At 42.2% G+C, this 19,741-nt stretch overlaps 1 protein-coding gene across 1 annotated transcript in view; it reads right to left on the bottom strand.

Moving 5' to 3' along the window:
• ARFGEF3 (ARFGEF family member 3) overlaps positions 1–19,741 on the bottom strand; it is a gene marked incomplete at its 5' end in the record, with an annotated part of 182,678 nt that overhangs the window by 138,341 nt on the left and 24,596 nt on the right. The window contains one exon of the mRNA XM_082669258.1: positions 83–164. Coding sequence (XP_082525384.1) covers positions 83–164 — 82 coding nt within the window. The remainder of the gene's footprint in view (positions 1–82; positions 165–19,741) is intronic.

Raw genomic sequence — 19,741 nt, 5'->3', positions numbered from 1 at the left:
TATTTAGAATGTTAACTATTTGCTCTTTCAACGCCAAAGTGGTCTGTCAATTTCTGTCATCCTGTTGCACTCAGAGCCATACCTGTATCCCTGCCAAGGCATGTTGGGCCAGCTTCACATTCTTGGATTCCAAAGCCAACTGGAGAGGCAGCAGGCATTTCTCCCTGGCAAACACATAAATAAGGACAACATGTGAGCTCAGCAACGCTGGCAGTCAAGTGATCCAAGCCTTATGTACACCCACCCCCAAATGCCGCCACACACGTACACAAAACTATGACCAATAATGAAACTGCACATGGATTTTTAAAAACACAGCCAAAAAAAAAAAAAAAAGCTCCGCAGAAATCATAGCATATCGTGGGAATTCCCTGGCGGTCCAGCGGTTAGGACTCCACACTTCCACTGCAGGGGGTTCGATCCCTGGTCGGGGAACTAAGATTCCTCAAGCCGCGCTGTGCGACCAAAAAAAAAAACAGCATATCAGCAGCTCACTTTCTTAGGATGGCTACAGAGATAACATACACAAGTACTCTCAAACAATTGTTTTGGTGAACTAATCGTCACATGGTAAGTCCCTTCCCAGTCCATGAACACGCCCTGCTCTTTCCAGAAGTAATATAATTGCCTGTACTCAGTACACCTGGGGTGTATAACTCTAGAAAACACTGTTTATTTAGATTTCTATGCCTTGCTCATTCCTCTCCCCGACCTGGCAAATGAGGGCATCACCACCACTACTCTGCCTCATGGATATAAACTGAAATTTGATGCACTTGTCAATTTCTTCCCCAATTCAAACTGTTCAATAATCACTTATAGTTTATGAATTTGCCCTTTAGTCTCCCTCAGGGAGACCTAAATTTTGTGACGGATTATTTTTATTTTTTTATTTATTTTATTTTTGGCTGCGCTAGGTCTTTGTTGCTGCTCAGGCTTTCTCTAGTTGTGGCGAGAGGGGGCTTCTCATTGAAGTGGCTTCTCTTGTCACGGAGCACAGGCCCTAGGTGGGAGGGCTTCAGTAGTTGCAGCCCACAGGCTGAGTAGTTTCCACACGTAGGCCCTAGAGCACGCGGGGTTCAGTAGTTGTGGCACGTGGGCTTAGTAGTTGTGGCATACGGGCTCTGTAGTTGTGGCTCACAGACTCTAAAGCGCAGGCTCAGTAGTTGTGGAGCACAGGCTTAGTTGCTCCACAGCATGTGGAATCTTCCTGGACCAGGGATTGAACCCATTTCCCCTGCATTGGCAGGCGGATTCTTAACCACTGTGCCACCAGGGAAGTCCCTGTGATGGATTCTTTTTTTTTTTTTTAACATCTTTATTGGAGTAAAATTGCTTTACATGGTGTGTTAGTTTCTGCTGTAGAATAAAGTGAATCAGCTATACATATACATATATCCCCATATCCCCTCCCTCTTGCATCTCCCTCCCACCCTCCCCATCCCAGCCCTCTAGGTGGTCACAAAGCACCGAGCTGATCTCCCTGTGCTATGCAGCTGCTTCCCACTAGCTATCTATTTTACATTTGGTAGTGTATATAAGTCCATGCCACTCTCACTTCGTCCCAGCTTATCCTTCCCCCTCCCCGTGCCTCTAGTCCGTTCTCTATGTCTGCGGCTTTATTCCTGTCCTGCCCCCAGGTTCTTCAGAACCATTTCTTTTTTTTTAGATTCCATATAAACATGTTTCCAAGACAGAAATACAAACAAACCATCAACAGCTTTGATCCATGAGAAGTACCTGGCGTCAAATGAAAGACAAAAAAAATGGCTTGAGAACTATGTGTATTTTGAAGCTTAAGAAAAACATAACTGGGCCCTAAAATATGTTAGGAATAAACCAAAAAGGCTACAAAGAGAAATCTATTTTTCGGTAAGAAGCATTCACTCTGAATAATTAAACAATAGATCAAGAATTTTAATCAACCCATTATTTCCCCACAGAGTTACACTGGCACAACAAATGAAATGTTACTTCGTTTCACCAGGTTCCTCCACCCTCACTTAAACCAGAGCAGCCCCATTTTTATCTGTTTTATATTTTCAGCATAAACGGAAAGATTCATCGACTTTAGAGAGTAGGAAAGCCACAGGGTAAGACTACAGTAGTCGTTGGAGGAACAAGGGTCACTGTTGCAGAACACAGTGAAACAGAAAGTTAATTATAGTTCTGATTCCTTCCTGTGCACCTGCAGCTTTTCCATGGAATCCTCCATCAGCAGCTCCATGACAGATTGAGAGAGTACCAGACACTCCCCCTAACGCTGGCCACAAAGAACAAAACCAGACTATCGGAAAGAGCATTAAGCCCTCCTAATTCTTCTATCCCCAAGTTACAATACCCCACTTTTATATGAAAATTGATTCACACTACAGCCATTTTTCATTAGTACATCCTTTGACAGGTGGATAAATTACCCAACTGTGTTACTTCCAGTTGGGTGGCTATAATTTTGTCGCTGTTACGGTTATCGTCAGTTTCTCTCAGTTTCAAGGCAAACACTGCTATGCAGTCAGTTAAAGCAGGAATAGCGAATTTTCCCAATTTTGATTCTTTTATTTAATCATAACCAGTTTACAAGCTTAGAAAAATTAATTGGAAGGGTGAAAGTCAAGTGAGAATTAGCAATAATGGGCTGATGGAGGAATTAACAGAAGAGCCATAGAACTTCATCTGGAAACCCTTGAAACAATCAAATTTCCACCAGGCTTAATTCACTGTGAAAGAACTTTCATCTCCAGTTTTTGGAGTCAGATCAGCCAATGAGGGCATGATGGTAGTGAGCAAGTGTCGATGTACCAAACTCTTAACAGTCTCATAGCCTGGGCCAGTGAAATTCTCTGTTGAGTGGTTGTGTGCTGAAAATGCACACGTATTACACATTTCTCATCCAAGGCACCAAACGAGAGTGGATGCCACATTCAGCAGCAACAAGGACCTTCCTGGAATGCTGAACCCCCGGACCCTTAGGGAGCAGCATTATGTTTGCAGATAAACAACAGCATGCTCACACTGCTCTGCCGTTGACAGTACCAGTCCTTGAAATCCTCATTCCACTCTCTTACCTACTTCTACATTCACACAATTTCTATTGCAGACCGGAAACAGATGGCTGACAAATGCCAGGACTACCAGGTCCCACCACGATTCCAGGGGACATCATTGAACTGTTCCCCATGCCAGCCGTGGTCACCAGGAAGGACTGGAAGATGTAATTGGTTCAGCTAGGTTTGGGTTTAATTGCAAGGTATCACCATTTAGTGGAAGGACTATGGGCTGTGGAATCACACAGACCTGGATTCAAACCCTAACAATTATAAATTGTTCAATCTCAGTTAATATACTTAACTCTGTTGAATCTTAGCTTCCTGGACTTCCCTGGAGGTGCAGTGGGGTTAAGAATCTGCCTGCCAATGCAGGGGACACGGGTTTGATCCCTGGGCTGGGAAGATCCCACATGCCGCGGAGCAACTAAGCCCATGTGCCACAACTACTGAGCCTGCACTCTAGAGCCCACAAGCCACAACTACTGAGCCCGTGTGCCACAACTACTGAAGCCCGTGCGCCTACAGCCCATGCTCCGCAACAAGAGAAGCCACCGCACCGCAACAAAGAGTAGCCCCAGCTCTCCACAACTAAAGAAAGCCTAAGCGCAGCAACAAAGACCCAACACAGCCAAATAAATAAACATTTTAAAAAAAATCTTAGCTTCCCAATCCATTACAAGAGCATCTTAAGACCAGTCCTGCAGGGTTATAGTAAAGAGTACAGAAAATATATATCAGGGGTTGGAAAACTTTTTCCATAAAGAGGTAGACAAAAAATATTTTAGGCTTTGAAGACCATACGGTCTCTGTGCTCAACGCTGCTATAGCACAAAAGCAGTCAGAGACAACATGTAAATCAATGAGCCTGGCTACATTCCAATAAAACTTTATTTACAGGACTTCCCTGGTGGCACAGTGGTTAAGAATCCGCCTGCCAGAGCAGGGGACACAAGTTCAAGCCCTGGTCCAAGAAGATCCCACATGCTGTGGAGCAACTAAGCCCATGTGCCACAACTACTGAGCTGGCACTCTAGAGCCCATGAGCCACAACTACTGAGCCCACGTGCCACAACTACTGAAGTCCGTGCACCCAGAGCCTGTGCTCCGCAGCAAGAGAAGCCACCGCAATGAGAAGCCCGTGCTCAGCAACAAAGACCCAACACAGCCAAAACTAAATAAATGAATAAATAAATTCATTTAAAAAAACCAGAAGACTTTATTTACAAAAACAGGCAACATGCCAGATTTGGCCTACAGGCTAGTTGCCCAGCCCTGATATAGACAAAGGCCCAGCAAAGACCATGATTTTCAGTACAGGATAACAAGGTCTATCTCATCTTGTCATAGTATCCAGAAAGATTTTGCAAAGGACATAGAGCACATGTCCTGGGAGGGTCTTAGCAAGACAGATTTCTCTTAGAAAATCAGTGCTTCGAGGAAGCAGACTGACAGACTTCATCTGGGTACTACACCAAGGCACTCCAGCCACCCAACTATCCATCCAACCAACACTTGAGTGCCTGCTGTGTGCAAGGGACCGTCATGGATGCTTGCAAAGACCCAACATGGAACAAGACAGAACAGATACTTGCTTTCATTTTATTCATGGGATGAAAAGGGAATAAAAATTACTTGTTATTTCGCTATTTAGTCTACCAGTCACTGTAACCTTAAAATAGGCATTCTTACCCTTGTTCTACAGTTGAGAAAATGGAGATTCAGAGAGGGTTCACAGCCTGCCCAATGTTACACGGCTAAAACCTATCGGAGACAATTCAAATGGAAATCCGTCTCACTCCCAAGACCAAGTTTCTTCCAACACCCTTTGGTGTCAAAAGATCAGAGCAAAGCTAGAATCGTTCTGTTTCTTAAGCTTTTTGGGATCATGAACACAAAAAGATCTTCCTAGAGGAGCATGCAAGTAATTTCAGGGGATTCACAGGCCCCCTCAAGCCCTAACTCCACATAGATCCCAAGTTAAGAGCCCCTGCTTTCCGGAGAAAGGACCTGCCCAACATGGCAGAAACCTCCGTGTCTGTGTAAGAGAAGTGGGCCATGTTCCCTGGCTGGGCTCAAGGTTCCACTAGGATGAAAAGCTTTGAAGTGATATTACACTGAGCCCTAAAGCAGAGAGGTGGCTGTGTGTGTGTGTGTGGCTGTGTGCGTGTGTGGCTGTGTGCGTGTGGCCGTGTGTGCATGTGTGTGTGGCTGTGTGCGTGTGCGTGGCTGTGTGTGCGTGTGGCTGTGTGTGTGCGTGTGGCTGTGTGTGTGCGTGTGGCTGTGTGTGTGTAGGAGGTGAGAGGGACGACTAACCCTCCTCAGGATCCAATGTCTCTCAGCGCCTCAGCCCCAGCAGGCCCCTAGATGAGTGTCATGAGCCTCAGATCACGACTTCGACATGAAACGAACACACATGGGGCACAATTGATTTCACTGCTTGCTCTGTGGTACCATAAAAACCCTGCTGCCTTAATTTTTTAAAATGATTTTAATAAAAGAGAATAACAGGCCTGTTAATTGAGTCTCAGGATGAAATTTATAATGAAGATGCAACGTGGCACACACTCAGTCCCCTCTGCACAGACCGTCTTGGAATAAATCATCTTTTGATCTTGCTAGATGATGCCTAATTGGGGAAAGGGCATACCAAACCAACATTCAGTTACATCAAGCGATTATTTTTTATGCACGAGCATGTGCAAGATCACTCTTGCCTAATTAAATGTGGACAGTGGCCCCGGGTTTCATGCCTTGGCATGTCATTATTTCTTAAAGAAGAATAATTAGCAGCTCTGCACATGCATGAGGAAGACATCATCCCGTGACAGTGTCTGGTTGTGTCAAGGAGACTGAGTCTCTCTCCTTAACTGTGTTGTCATGGTTCACAGACAAGCTTTATTGGGCTGGAAGATAACAATGGACAAAGGGATATTAAAATGGGTGAATGGGGGAACAGATAGGATGTACCAAAAATTACCTTTCAATAATGAGCACAAAAATGAACTTCATGTAAAACCAAACCTGTTTCTGAATTTTAAGTTGCTTCCTCTTTGCTGCACTACATGGGACGAAGCACAAAGATACCTTAGATTTCTGAGGTCTGCTTATGCTGTATACTTCTAGGATTCTATGATCTAAGCCGTTTATTCAGTAACTGTCCAGATTCCTTCACATAATAACCATGGCTCTGATTGCATATCCACGGCCTGTATGTCCCAAGTACCGTGTTCACACCGTCATATTTACTATTTTATTATGTAGAGATTTAACTGTTGACAGAAGAAACTAAGAGAGACTAGATTACCTGTCCAAGGCCACATGTTTGTAAATGACAGAGCTGTGGTTTAAATTTAGACCATCTGTCTTCAAAACCCATTCTCTGGCCTCCGCCAGCCGGCAGCTCCCCACCAACTGTGGCATATAGCACCCTGCTTTACAAACAGCAATTCAGATGTCCACCCGTTTAAAAGAATGGGCACAGACATCAAATAAGTAATGTAAATTATCTTACTGTGAGGGGTCGTTCATGAAGAAATGTGTTACATTTGACAGTTGGAATGCAGTTATGAATGTAGTTATGGAAAGGTATATACAGTTTGGATGAATGGGATAAATGCAGCTTTGGATCTAGCTGCTGGGTTCAAGGACAGCCATCACTTTTCCTAGTAATCATGACCTTTCCTAGTTTGAGTATAGAAGGTTTTTCAGCCCCTTGTTGTGACACTTGGGATATTATTTGTGTTTATGAATACCGATGTTTAAACAGTTTGCATCAACACTGATGAATTTTCATGGACTAAGCTTTCGCCAGAGCCAATTCACTGAGCCAACTGGAACTGAATTGTTTCCTTAATTGATTTTCTCTGCAGTGCAGTTAAAATGTTTCCATTTCTTTCTATTTTCACTCCTATTTTTATGAAATTATCTTCATCAGTAACCTCTATATTTCGCAACAAAGATTAGGTTCATCCTTCAGGAACTGTTCTAGGTCCTAGGGATACAACTGTGAACAACATAAAATCCCATTTCTCCTGCAGGATTTAGAGATGTCTTAGCAAGCCTACTGCGATTATTAAGTAGAACATATGAAACTGCCATTTTCTGTACATCAGAAAGGGTTGAATATTCATTTTACATGATTCATTTTGTTAAAAAGAATCCTAAATAGATAACCAACAAGGTCCTACTGTACAGCAAACTATACTCAATATCTTGTAATAACCTGTAAGGAAAAAGAATCTGAAAAAGGATATACATATATATGTATAACCGAATCACTTTGCTGTGTACCTGAAACTAACACGACATTGTAAATCAACTATATTTCAATAAAAATTTTTTAGAAAAGAATCCTAAATAATATAATATGGTTATGCTCATATTTTCCCTCAAAATATACTTTTATTATATTTCATTATAAAAGGCATACATGTACATTACAAAATCCAAACAGTACAGAGAGACACACAACAATGAAAATCAATGAGGGCACTACCTAAGAAGAGAGCTGGGCTGAATGCTGACCATGGGTATGTCCAGAGAGTGGCATGGGGGATCTTTCATTTTCTATTTATACTTTCTATTTGTATTAATTTTTATATAATAACTCTAGAATATACTGATATAATCTGAAGAAAATATTCAAAAAGCCACAAAGTCACTGGCTCCTCACAAGTTAACATCACAGTATTTTCTTCTCCTGTTCAGCTCAAAAAGGTGAGTGAATCTGCACATACACATAGAAAATATTAAATATGGAACTCATTTTCTTCTTGGCACTTACATCAACAGTCCAAGTGTCCTTTTTAGTAATTATATGTACACTTCTTGTTTATAAAGTAAACCTCCATTTACCTGATGGGCCTCACTATGCTAATAGGTTTTTGTACTGAGAGGACAACTGCAGACAATTTAGTAGGTTAGCAATCACCTGAAAATTTGTAAATACTATCTAGATTTTTATCTTTGCTATTTGACATGTGTAATTAAAAAACAAGCCGTAAAAGAATAGAAAGCAACATAAATATAAAACATTTTGGTATACTACTGTAATAGGGAAATGGGTTTATCTTTTTTATTTTAATATTCTTGCAATATTTAAAAAATATAAAACACAATAGGTCAAGAAGCTAATTTGTAAGAGTAAATTTTTTTTCATTTTGAAAAAAATTTTTTCCAATGACTTATTGAGACATGTAAGTTACATATAACATTGTAGAAGTTTAACGTGTACAACAAAATGATTTGATATATGTTTATATTGCAAAATAACGACCCCCAAACGTTTAGTTAACAAGGATCACCTCACAGTTACAATTTTTTTTCTTGTGATGAGAACTTTGAAGTTCTATTGTCTTAGCAACTTTCAAATATATAATGTAGTATTGTTATAGTCACCATGCTGTATATTATATCCCCATAGCTTATTTATCTTTGAAAAAAATTAAAGGTGGCTTGGTATTTTCACCTGCAATCTAGAATTATCAATACTACTACTTCTACCAAAAGACATAAATGCTATGTAATCGGGGGAAAAACACTAAAGGTTTTCTTTTTTTATTTCCCCCCTAGAGGACAAAAAAAGAGAAAATAAAGTCCATATTAATCATAAGACGGTTGTTCCTGATTTTTTTTTAACAACTACTGAGCATCTATTATGTCTGGGACACTGCACATGGCACTGAGTAAAGAACAGAGGAAGAGCTTCCCTGGTGGCGCAGTGGTTGAGAGTCCGCCTGCTGATGCAGGGGACACGGGTTCGTGCCCCGGTCCGGGAGGATCCCACATGCCGCGGAGCGGCTGGGCCCGTGAGCCATGGCTGCTGAGCCTGCGCGTCTGGAGCCTGCGCTCCACAACGGGAGAGGCCAGAACAGTGAGAGGCCCGCGTACCGCAAAAAATAAAAAAAAGAACAGAGGAAAACAGATATCATTCCTTTTCAAGATAGGGACAAGTGTAAATGTGTACATTCACCTTCTGAATGGATGAATGAGTAAACAAACGAACAAATAAATAAGTGGAAAATGCCTAAGAAGTGTTAACATAAAGGCCATTTAAAGATTGGTTGAGCTTATAAAAATAAACAAGTCCGGTAAAAAAAAAAAAAAAAAAAAAGACCAAATCAAGTGGCATTCCCATTCCATCGGATACAACGCTCTGTGTTGGACACAACATACTGGCTTTTCTCTTTGGATGGAATGTTCTGTCACTTTCAACCAGAGGATAACTAACTGATACAAGGGAAGTGCCAATTGTTAAAGCCTTAGTGTGCCACACACCAGGCTAAGGGCCTAGGCACACAATGTCATCTAAGCTGCACACCAACCCAACGAGGAAGGACGAATGTTATCGACAGTTACTGATGAGGGAAGTGAAAGGGAGAGAGGACCAGTCACTCCTGGACAAGGGCTGGAGCAGCGCTGGACCCCTGAACTCAAGCTCCTTAACATCATGTGACGTGAATGGTTACCATTTGTCACTCTCACACCTGTTCCAAGACCTGGTTAAGCATTTCACACACAGCAAGACCGTGAAGCACCCTTCACAAAGAAACTCCTTTCTGTCCATCATCCATCCATCCTTATACTTCCTCACTTTATCTCCCACATCAATCATTCACGCATGAACGTTTACATTTTTCCACTTATAAACCCCTCCTCACCTCCATCAACACACTTATCAGTTCCTCACATAACCACTTCCTGTGGCACCATGGAAAGATTTTACTCTTTAATTCTGTCATCAAAAACAATTTGTCAATGTATCTCAAGAGCTTAAAAATATTAGTATGCTTTGACCTAGGATTTTCTATTGTATGAACCTTTTCTAAAGAAATCATCAGAGATATAGCAAAGTATCACGTGCAGAGATTTATCTGTAGTTTTATTTATAATGTAAATAAGGTTAAATAAATTCTGGTACATCTCTGAAATGGAATAACATACAATAATTTAAAGTATCTTGAAAAGTTTTTTTTTTTTTTTTTTTTTTGTGGTATGCGGGCCTCTCACTGTTGTGGCCTCTCCCGTTGCGGAGCACAGGCTCCGGACGCGCAGGCTCAGCGGCCATGGCTCACGGGCGCAGCCGCTCCGTGTTATGTGGGATCTTCCCGGACCGGGGTACGAACCCACGTCCCCTGCATCGGCAGGCGGACGCTCAACCACTGCGCCACCAGGGAAGCCCTTGAAAAGTTTTTATTAACACAGGAGAATGCTTTGAAAATGTTATGTCGAAGAAATTTAAAATGAGAATACAATGTAGAAAATATACCATACCATGGTCCTACACTTGAATTAAAAAGTTATATACACACACAAGTGAGTGGAGGAAAAAGGGACTGAGGCTGGAAAGAAATTCCTCAAAACCCCTCTGGAATATATCTCAGTCTTTTGGGAACATGGATGGTTTTGGTTTTATTATTTACATGTTTCAACATTTTAAAATCTTTCAATAATAAAATATATTACCTTTAGAAATAGAGAAGAAAGGAGGCTAGCCCTCTCCTGTATGTGCATAAACACACACCCCCTTTCCTTCAAAGCTTTCGCCTAGAATCCTCAAAGGCCGTGTTTCCAGTAACGGCTTCAATCTCATCCTGTCTGAATTTCCTCTGTGCCAACTTCATCTCTTCATCAAGTTACTACCCTTCCCACTTTATCAAAAGCTGGGAAATATTCCTGGAATAGTTTCTCTTTCCCCAAAGACATTTCCTTAGCATCTTTCAAACACTTACTGAATTCTTTCTTCTCCCCAAAACCTTTGTGGCTGAAAACAGGCTTGCTTATGACCCTCAAGTATTGATATAATTACCAAAGTCACATGTATCTAAAATCAGTATGCTTAAATTAATTTTGCTTCTTTCTATGGCATGTTTTCTTCCAATTAAGGTTTCAGGTTTACAGTGTGAACATGCTAACAGAATGAAACATGCTTATGGGAACTGCCCTGCCCTCTAACATGGACCCACAGGCATTTTGTTACTTACTGATTTTTTTCATGATGAAAATGCTCTGACAGGCAATCTAGAGGCAACACTCTGCCCAGAATCTCTGTTGCGGAGGGGCAATTAGGGAGAAAGCACTAGAACAAATAAGATTTCTAACTCTAATACTCAAATCTTAGGGAAGAAGAGAAAATGAGCCATACCACAACATCATCTTTTTTATGTGCTGATAACTTTATGCAAATGGTAGTTACCTCTTGAAAAACAGTAAGTCTATGCAATAAACATCATTCAGAAACACCTATATAACCAAAAACAGGTAACTTAAAAAACAAAAACTAGGGCTTCCCTGGTGGCGCAGTGGTTGAGAATCTGCCTGCTAATGCAGGGGACACGGGTTCAAGCCCTGGTCTGGGAAGATCCCACATGCCACGGAGCAACTAGGCCCATGAGCCTCAATTACTGAGCCTGCGCGTCTGGAGCCTGTGCTCCGCAACAAGAGAGGCCGCGATAGTGAGAGGCCCGCACACCGCGATGAAGAGCGGCCCCAGCTTGCCACAACTAGAGAAAGCCCTCGCACAGAAACGAAGACCTAACACAGCAAAAATAAATAAATAAATTACTAAACACCTACCCCCAACATCTAAAAAAAAAAAAAAATCACTTCTGTCATATAGTCACAAGCCCAACCAGACTCAAAGAGAGGGGATATAGACCCCATCTCTCAGTTAGAGGTGTGTCAAAGAATCAGTGACCATGTTAAAAAAAAAAAAAACAAACTAATCCCTTTGAGACAAAACTGATTTCTTTACATTCTATTCAGAACTCACTGGCCTATTAAAGCTCACAAATGGTGTGTATACATTTAGTATAATGACTTCTCACCACTTAAATGTCATGACAGCAAAATGGTAGGATTAAATGTAAAGTTACATTTTTCTGTGAGACAGAAATTTCCAGTTACGATGTCAAAACGCCTGTAAAACCAGTCTATTAGCAAATCAACACAAATGTCAGAACTCAAATTTGTATTCCTCAGTGGCTAATAATCTATCTTTGAGAAGTATGTAAGTTGTTCAGTAATAAAAAGATTTTTTATTTTAATATTTATGTAGCCTACTAGACATCCAGGCTCTGTATGAAGTATTAGGCATAATGATGAATGAGACAGAGTTCCTGTCCACAAGGAACCCACTGTCTAAGGGAGATAACACAGGTACAAAGTCATAAGCACTTGTATTAAGGTATACACAACTACAGAAGTATATAATAGGGGCAGGAGAGAGCCTATCTAGAAAAATTCAAATGTCTTCATGCACAAGGTGATACTCATTTGGCCCTGAAAAAGGAGGGGACAGTATGGGACATGGTCAGCCAGGTGAGGAAGAGGGAAAGGACATACCCAGCTGAGACTGTGAGCGCAAACGCAGCGTGGATTCATGGAACAGCCCAAGTACAGTTATGACCCAATAAGTCATGGTGGGAAGACTGGTGAGAAATGAGTTTGACAAAGTGGATTTGAACCAGGTTTTGAAGGGTCTCACATGCGAGGCCAGAGAGACTGGCCTTTAGCCAATTGAAAATGAAGAGCTAATAAAAGATTTTTAATCAAGGGAATAAGGTGATCTCAGACATTTTCTATACAAAATGGAACTCTGGCTACAATGTGGGAAATGGATAAAAAGTACAAATATCATGGAAAAAAATTTTGGAGTCAAACTAATCTGGGTCAAATTTAGGCTCTGCCAATTACAACCTGTGCACTAAGTTTTCAACCTCTTCAAGTCTCGTTTTATTCATCTCAAAATACAGAAGTAACATTATCTACCTTGAGAAGTATTGCAATGATTGATAGGACGCTACATTAGAAACACTGCTGATTCCCAGCCTAACCTTCTCAGCACTCCTGAAGATGCCTGGGCCAACCCCCTTCTCTTCCAACCCCTGGATCTGTCCTGCCCCAGGAGAGGTCTCGTTGGCACAGGTATGGACATCCCAGACTGCAGGCAACTCTCAGACCACAACCCATGCAAACAGCTGCCCTGTGGCCAGGCCTCAAGCCTAGAGATGAACATTCCCAAAGATAGAGGTGGGGAAAGGGCCCACATGCTGTTTCTAGAAGGAGGCTCAGCATAATCTAAGTAGGGAACTCTTAAGTCTCAAGTACTCAGAGCATGAGCTGAGGGTGCAGGGTGGGCTCTGGGTGGGAATGTTCCCTTAGCCCCGAGGAGAAGGAGAACGGGGCCTCTACAACATGAGCCCAGGGCAGGGTCCCACCTCACCCAGGGCTTAGGGTGGTATGATAGTGCCTAACATCTTGTACGCCCAACAAATGATTGTTGTCAAGGTACTTTTTCTTACTGGTCACACTGTCTTGTTATTATAGTTTTGTTGTCGATATTATTTACCGGCAGCGGGAAGATCTAGAAGAAGGAACTGCCCTCTGCTATAGGGATATAGTCCTGAAAGTACAATGTACTTGGGCCTGTATTAAAAAATGGAAAGGAGGAAACAGAACCTAGAGATAGCACAGAAGTAGAGTAGAGAGGACCTACTGGAAAAAGTTTTGAGGAAGGAAGTGGGAAGAATAATAACTATAGTTTTGTATATTTTGAGTTCAAGATTCCTTTGGGCATCCAAGTACTAACAAACAGAAAATTGGATGTACCCATCTGGAGCTCAGAAAAAATGTAGACAGTAGCCATCTAAAAGTGGTAGCTGAAGCCTCGGAAGTGGATGAAACTTCCAAGGAAAAGTAAAAGATGTAAAACAGAAGGACAGAGCTTAGAAAAATCCCTCCAGTCAGTGAGTGGAGAGAAAAAATGATGCCAGCAAAGGAAAAGTCAAAGGAAGCTGTGGTGCTCAAGAAGATGGCAGAAAGAAGGCTGCCTTCAAGATATGTCCATACAGTATTAATACCAATTGGTCACTGAGTGCCCACTCTGTGCCAGACATTATGACTTGGCATATATACATGATCTCGTTTCATTTAGCACTTACAGCACTATGTAATAGGTAATTATTTCCATGCCATCAATGAGCTAACAGGCTCAGAGACAGTAAGTAAATTGTCCCATGTCACATAACTACTGTAAAGCATTAGGTGCCGTTATAAGCTGAACCCTACTGTTAAAACTGAGGAAAAACTAGGAACACTTTGGTCTCTGTTGTACAGAAGAAGGTATGGAAAGAAAGAGGAGTGATGAGCCCATCCAATGGAAGAGGCTGTGAACTAGGAACTTCCTCATTATGTTACCTCGTTTAATCCTCATGAGAAATGGGGCAGTGGACATTATCAAGTCCATCTTACAGTTCAAGACAAGGCGAGCCAAGTAGCCACGGACAGAGCTGGTAAATGGATGAGTCCAGATTCAAATGTAAGGACTGTGTGACACAAAAGCCTACACTCTTTCCATAGCAACATGTTGCCTCTCCATCATTAGGGAACAGGAACTAAAAGGGGAAGGGAAAGGCATCTACAAGGTGGAAACAAACACAGACCTTCCTGGAAATTAACCAAAGTAATAAAAAATATTAATCATCCAGTTGTCTTATGTTCTCCCCTAAAACAACCCAGCAGCACAAGAAAGCCAGTGCAATAATCCCCACTTCTCTCAGGACAAGTACCACCAAGAATTGTTTCTGTCTGAATAAAGATGAGCTTTAGCAAGGATGTGGAGAAAAGGAAACCCTGTGCACTGTTAGTGGGAATATAAATTGGTGCAGCCACTATGGAAAACAGTAGGGAGATTCCTCAAAAAATTACATATGGAATTACCATATGGTCCAGCAATCCCTTGTCTGGGTATATATCCAAATGAAATCAGTATCTAAAAGAAATATCCACATTCCCATGTTCATTGCTGCTTTATTCACAATAGCCAAGTTATGGAAACAACTTAAGTGTTCATCAACAGATGAATGGATAAAGAAAAGGTGATACCTATCTAGCTACAGAGAGAACCACACACAATGGAATATTATTCAGCCATAAAGAGGAAGGAAATCCTGTCATTTGCAACAACATTGGTGAATCTACAAGGCACTGTGCTAAATGAGATAAGCCAGAGGCAGAAAGACAAATACTGCATGAGCACACACACTTATATGTGAAATCTAAAAAAAGTCAAGCTTAGAGAAAGAGGGAGTAGAATGGTGGTTGCCAAAGGCTGGAGGGCGGGCGAATAGGGAGACGCTGGTCACAGGGTACAAACTTTCAGTTATGAGATGGATTAGTTCTGGGGATCTAATGAACAGCTTAGTGACTATAATCAGTAATACTGTACTGTATCCGTGAATCTTGTATACTTGAATTTTGCTAAGAGAGTAGATCTTAAGTGTTCTCACCATACACACACAAACTATGTGAGGTGTTGGATGTGCTGATTAACTTGATTACGGTAATCATTTCACAATGTATACATATATCAAATCAATACACTATACACCTTAAATATATACAATCTTATTTGTCAATTATACCTCAATAAAGCTGGCGGGGGCAGAATGAAACCTGTTATATTTTGAAGTTACAGTCTCTGTCCCCTGTTTAAAGCGCTGCAGCTCTTTTCTCCACAGGCATTGAGAATCACTTTCAGCATTCCACGTACAGAGATGACTCCCTTCAAGCAATTCATTTTGACAATAAGCATCAGACAGAGAACAGTGATGTTAAATTTTATTTTCCCATAAGCAGCAACTTCTCCCAGCAATAAGATGTTTGTGGTATTTCAACAACTGAATATCCCAATACATTCAGCACTGCAAGCACTTTTAAAAAAATAAGCCTTGGGTGAAAGTCAAAAAAGGTTAGTTTGGTTCCTTATTAGCTGCCTGCTTTAAACACATTATAGACTCTACACTTTCCCTCTCCCAGCCTGTACAGTCAGCTGAATAAGACCTACATTAATCTGCCACTCAACAGGTAGGTCTGGCCTCACCTGATGTGAAGACACGACTGGGATTAAATTTATTTTTAAAGGCTGGGTTTGCTATTGGCATTATAGTGCCAAATCGAAAGTTGCAGTTTTCAAACTTTGGCAAGTTACCTCTCGGCCTGTTTTAAACCGCCTTAAACATGCTCACCCTGTAGGCAGTTTTATTTACCATACATCAGCCACGGGCTACTTAATTCCTCTTCAAGGTAATATCGTATCTATTCTATAACTGCATGACCTTCCTAAATGCAATATGCACTGGAAGAAAAACAAATGCCCAGTATTTTTTTATGCACTGAAGGGAAGAAACAGTAGCAGACTGTCCTTAGTGAAATTTTTAAAGACCAGAAGACTGGAAACCAAGACAGTAAGAGCAGCCTGATACCAATCCCAGTCCAGGGCCTGACAATGCGACTGCAAAGGACGGAGCTGTGACTAAACAGGAGGACCCTCCAGACCCTCCTTCTCATGGGCGTTCACATAAGTCTTCCTGGTGTTATTATCCTTGGCACGCTTATCCCTCAGAGGTCACAGAGAACAAACGCAACACAGCCATTCACAACAGTCTAGAGTCTAGAGACTTAGTGAGTTTGCAAAACTACATAGCCCACAAAATCAGCGGAAACAAGCTGAGGTCCTCAAGGCTGATAAAGACGTTCACACGGCAGAAAGGGAAATGTGTCAATGAATTTATCAAGTATTCACGTATTTTAAACACTGTAACTATGATTCTGCTATAATTACTATTTTTATCAGTAAAATCCCACTATATAGACTCTTCTAGCTAAAGAAAAAGATCTCTCCTTTTCCAAGGTAATGAAAGGACCCCCATTCAGAAAACGGAGAGTAACTGACTCGACCACATAAACACTCTTCCAGCTGCACAAGATGCCCTGTTACTAGGGTGACCTGACCCACTGTCTATATCACAGCAGGAACATGCTGAACAGGATCAGAATGACCAGGAACCCTGCAGCTGAAAGACAGGGTCAAATCAACCTGGGAAATAAACATTCAGACTCACGTTTATGGGCCCTTGCTCATCACCACTCTCACAGCCACAGTGGGTGGCTGTCCTCTCTCCCTGGGGACAAAGAAGGACCCAATGTCCCCAGGCAGGCTGAGCTCCGCCCAGTCATCCCCGGAGACATTTCTGCTGGCATGCCAAGGCAGCCGGACCTGCCCAACTGAAAGCTCAGGGTGTCTGAGCAGGGAGCGCCCCTGCCCTGGTGTAAGTGTGAAGGCCATAGGGAAAATCACAGTATCGTGGGCGGGAATGAAGTCTATTAACTCTAGCCCAACCTGCAGATTTATGATTTCCTTTTGGCCAACAAACATAGGGTATAATCCTGGGCGTGTTGCTGAGCTCTCTCTGGGACGTCGCTTCTACTCACAAGACACTGGGAAGGGTCTGCCCTTCCCAGCCCCCTTCAAAAGGATGAGAAGGATAAACTGAGTAGGAGATATGAAAGGGCTTTGAAAGCAAACACTTTATAGAAGTATCAGGGAGGTGTACTGGGAGAGGTGTACTGGGGAGAGTAAACTCTAAGGAAACCCTCTTTCGTCCTGGCTCAGACACCTGCCTTCTTCTTAAGTCTCAGCTGTCTTATCTGCAAGATGGGGATCTATCACCTCTTCAAATTCTAAAAGCCTCTACTTCTCTGAAATGTGTGGTTGGCAGCCTTCTCCTTAGCAACTAGATTCCAACTTTGTTTTGACTGACAGTATGGTCAGCCTCAACTGGTAGATCAAGATTGGTCTAAGCCTTTCTGGAGAATCCTGTTTCCTACTTTTCAGCCTCCCCTGTGGCTCTGAACAACCTTTTGCTTTCCTGATATAAAGGACTAGAACTGTTTAGCTGGCACTGCCCTCCTGCCTTCAGTTTTTTTGCCTTCTGTCTTGGATTAGGATGTGATGACTGGAGCTGCAACAGCCTTTTTGTGGTATGAAGAGCCAACTATAATGGAAGGCCGACAGAATCCTGGACATACCAGTGCTGAAGGCCTAACTCCACACTGCATGTTATATGAGGGAAACAAGCCCTATCTCGTTTAAACTGCTGTTAGACTTTCCACTACTTACCACTGAAGGCATTCATAACCTATATACACTGTGATAAAGCCTATTCCTAGAGAAGAGCCAGTATTCAAATAATTGCATATATGCCTTCTCTCTCGATACATTTTTCCAAAGAGGAAAGGGGAAATGAGGGAGCAGATAGGGACAACGTTCATTCCTATTCTAACACATCTAAATGACAGGTATTCAGCAAACATGCATCAAGGACATAGAATATATTAGTTAAAAGAACAATTTTCAAGTCAGACCTGTATTTGAACCTGTATCATATATTAGCTGTGTGACTTCAAGCAAATGGTTTTATCACTCCAATCTGTTTTATCATTAAAATATAGGTTATATTAGAACCTATTGTACTTGTTGTAAAATTTAAGAAAGACAATGCATAAAGTCATTAGTACAATTCCTGGCATAGATCAATGCTCCATAATTGGTAGCCTTCAGTATTGCGGGGGGCAGGCACACTATATAGACCAGGGTCCCTGAGTATAAAGACGACGGAGTTTGCGGTCTAACTCACGGAGCACACGAGTAAATCAGTTATTTGCGGCAGTGGGACAAGGCTATGATATCCACCTGTGTGCCCAGGGTGTGGGAGAGAAGCCTGGCTCCATCTCCAAGACCCCAGGCCTTAAATGCCACAGATGTTTCAGCTCTCCTATTCCACCAGTTACCAAATACTCAATTCAGAATTTCAACTTGACCTGCAGAAGAAATAAAAAGGACAACAAAATGGCCAAACGACAGCCAGAAAAGAGGAAAAAGATCCCATCAGTAGATCTTCAGGTTACAGCTGCCACATTCACCTGGGCTATCCTCCTACCCGCTGTGTCCCTGAGGGTCACAGGATTCCTTTAGGGAGAGTGTACTGGGGAGGGTGCTTTCAGCTGCAAGTGCTAGGAAATCCAACTCCCTAAGAGGCTTAAACAAGGAGGCAGGCTGGCTCCAGGCTGAGGTACGTCCATGCTCTCAAGGCACAGCCAAGAACCCAGGTTCTTTCCATCTTTCTACTGATCCACCCTCGATTTGTCAGCTTTATCCCCTGGCTGGCTCCCCTCACAGAGACAAAGCAGCTGTAGTTGCGACAAGCATCGTTCCAATGGGACAAGTTTCAGAGGAAGAAAGAACTTCACCTCGACAGGACTGAGACAGCATCCCTCCCACACTCCATTCTGATACGCGAGATGCAGGGCAAGCCCATGGCCACACCAGACAGTCCAGCCTGCAACGGGGCAGCCTCCTCTGAAGCACATGGCTGATAATAGAGGCAGTTCCTGATTCCCAATCAGGCCTGTTGGGGGTAGGGGGTGGTTAGGCAACCAAAGGTTTCTGTTCCACAGAAAAATGATGGTTCCAGTTCCCTATTTCAGATGCCAGAACTTATTTTAAGGAACATTTACAAGGGCCACAGTGCAGTTTTCCAGATCTTGCCAATTTGGGCTGATTTGTTTGTAATTCCCAAGGGCCAATTAGGCCTCTTTGTATTCTTGGAAATCAGAAACAAGGCTTAAATCCAGATTCTTATCTGCTCCTTTGTTCCCGGAACTTTGTTTTCCACTCTTAACATCACACTTTGAAACTCAGGACCAGAAAAAAACAAAACAAAAAACCCTTAATCCTGCTACAGACTGCCAGAACACCGAGAGCCTATTTTATCAGAGGGAAGCTTCTCCTGTGATTTGTTGCGTATTCTGCGAAGTACTGTCTTATTTGATATCTTATGTAATCTCCACAAGAC

Source organism: Grampus griseus (genome assembly GCF_964374135.1).
Source record: "Grampus griseus genome assembly, chromosome: 13".
Lineage (NCBI taxonomy): Eukaryota > Metazoa > Chordata > Mammalia > Artiodactyla > Delphinidae > Grampus > Grampus griseus.
The sequence above is the reverse complement of the archived record's forward strand: the minus strand, read 5'-3'. Positions and strand labels throughout refer to the sequence as shown.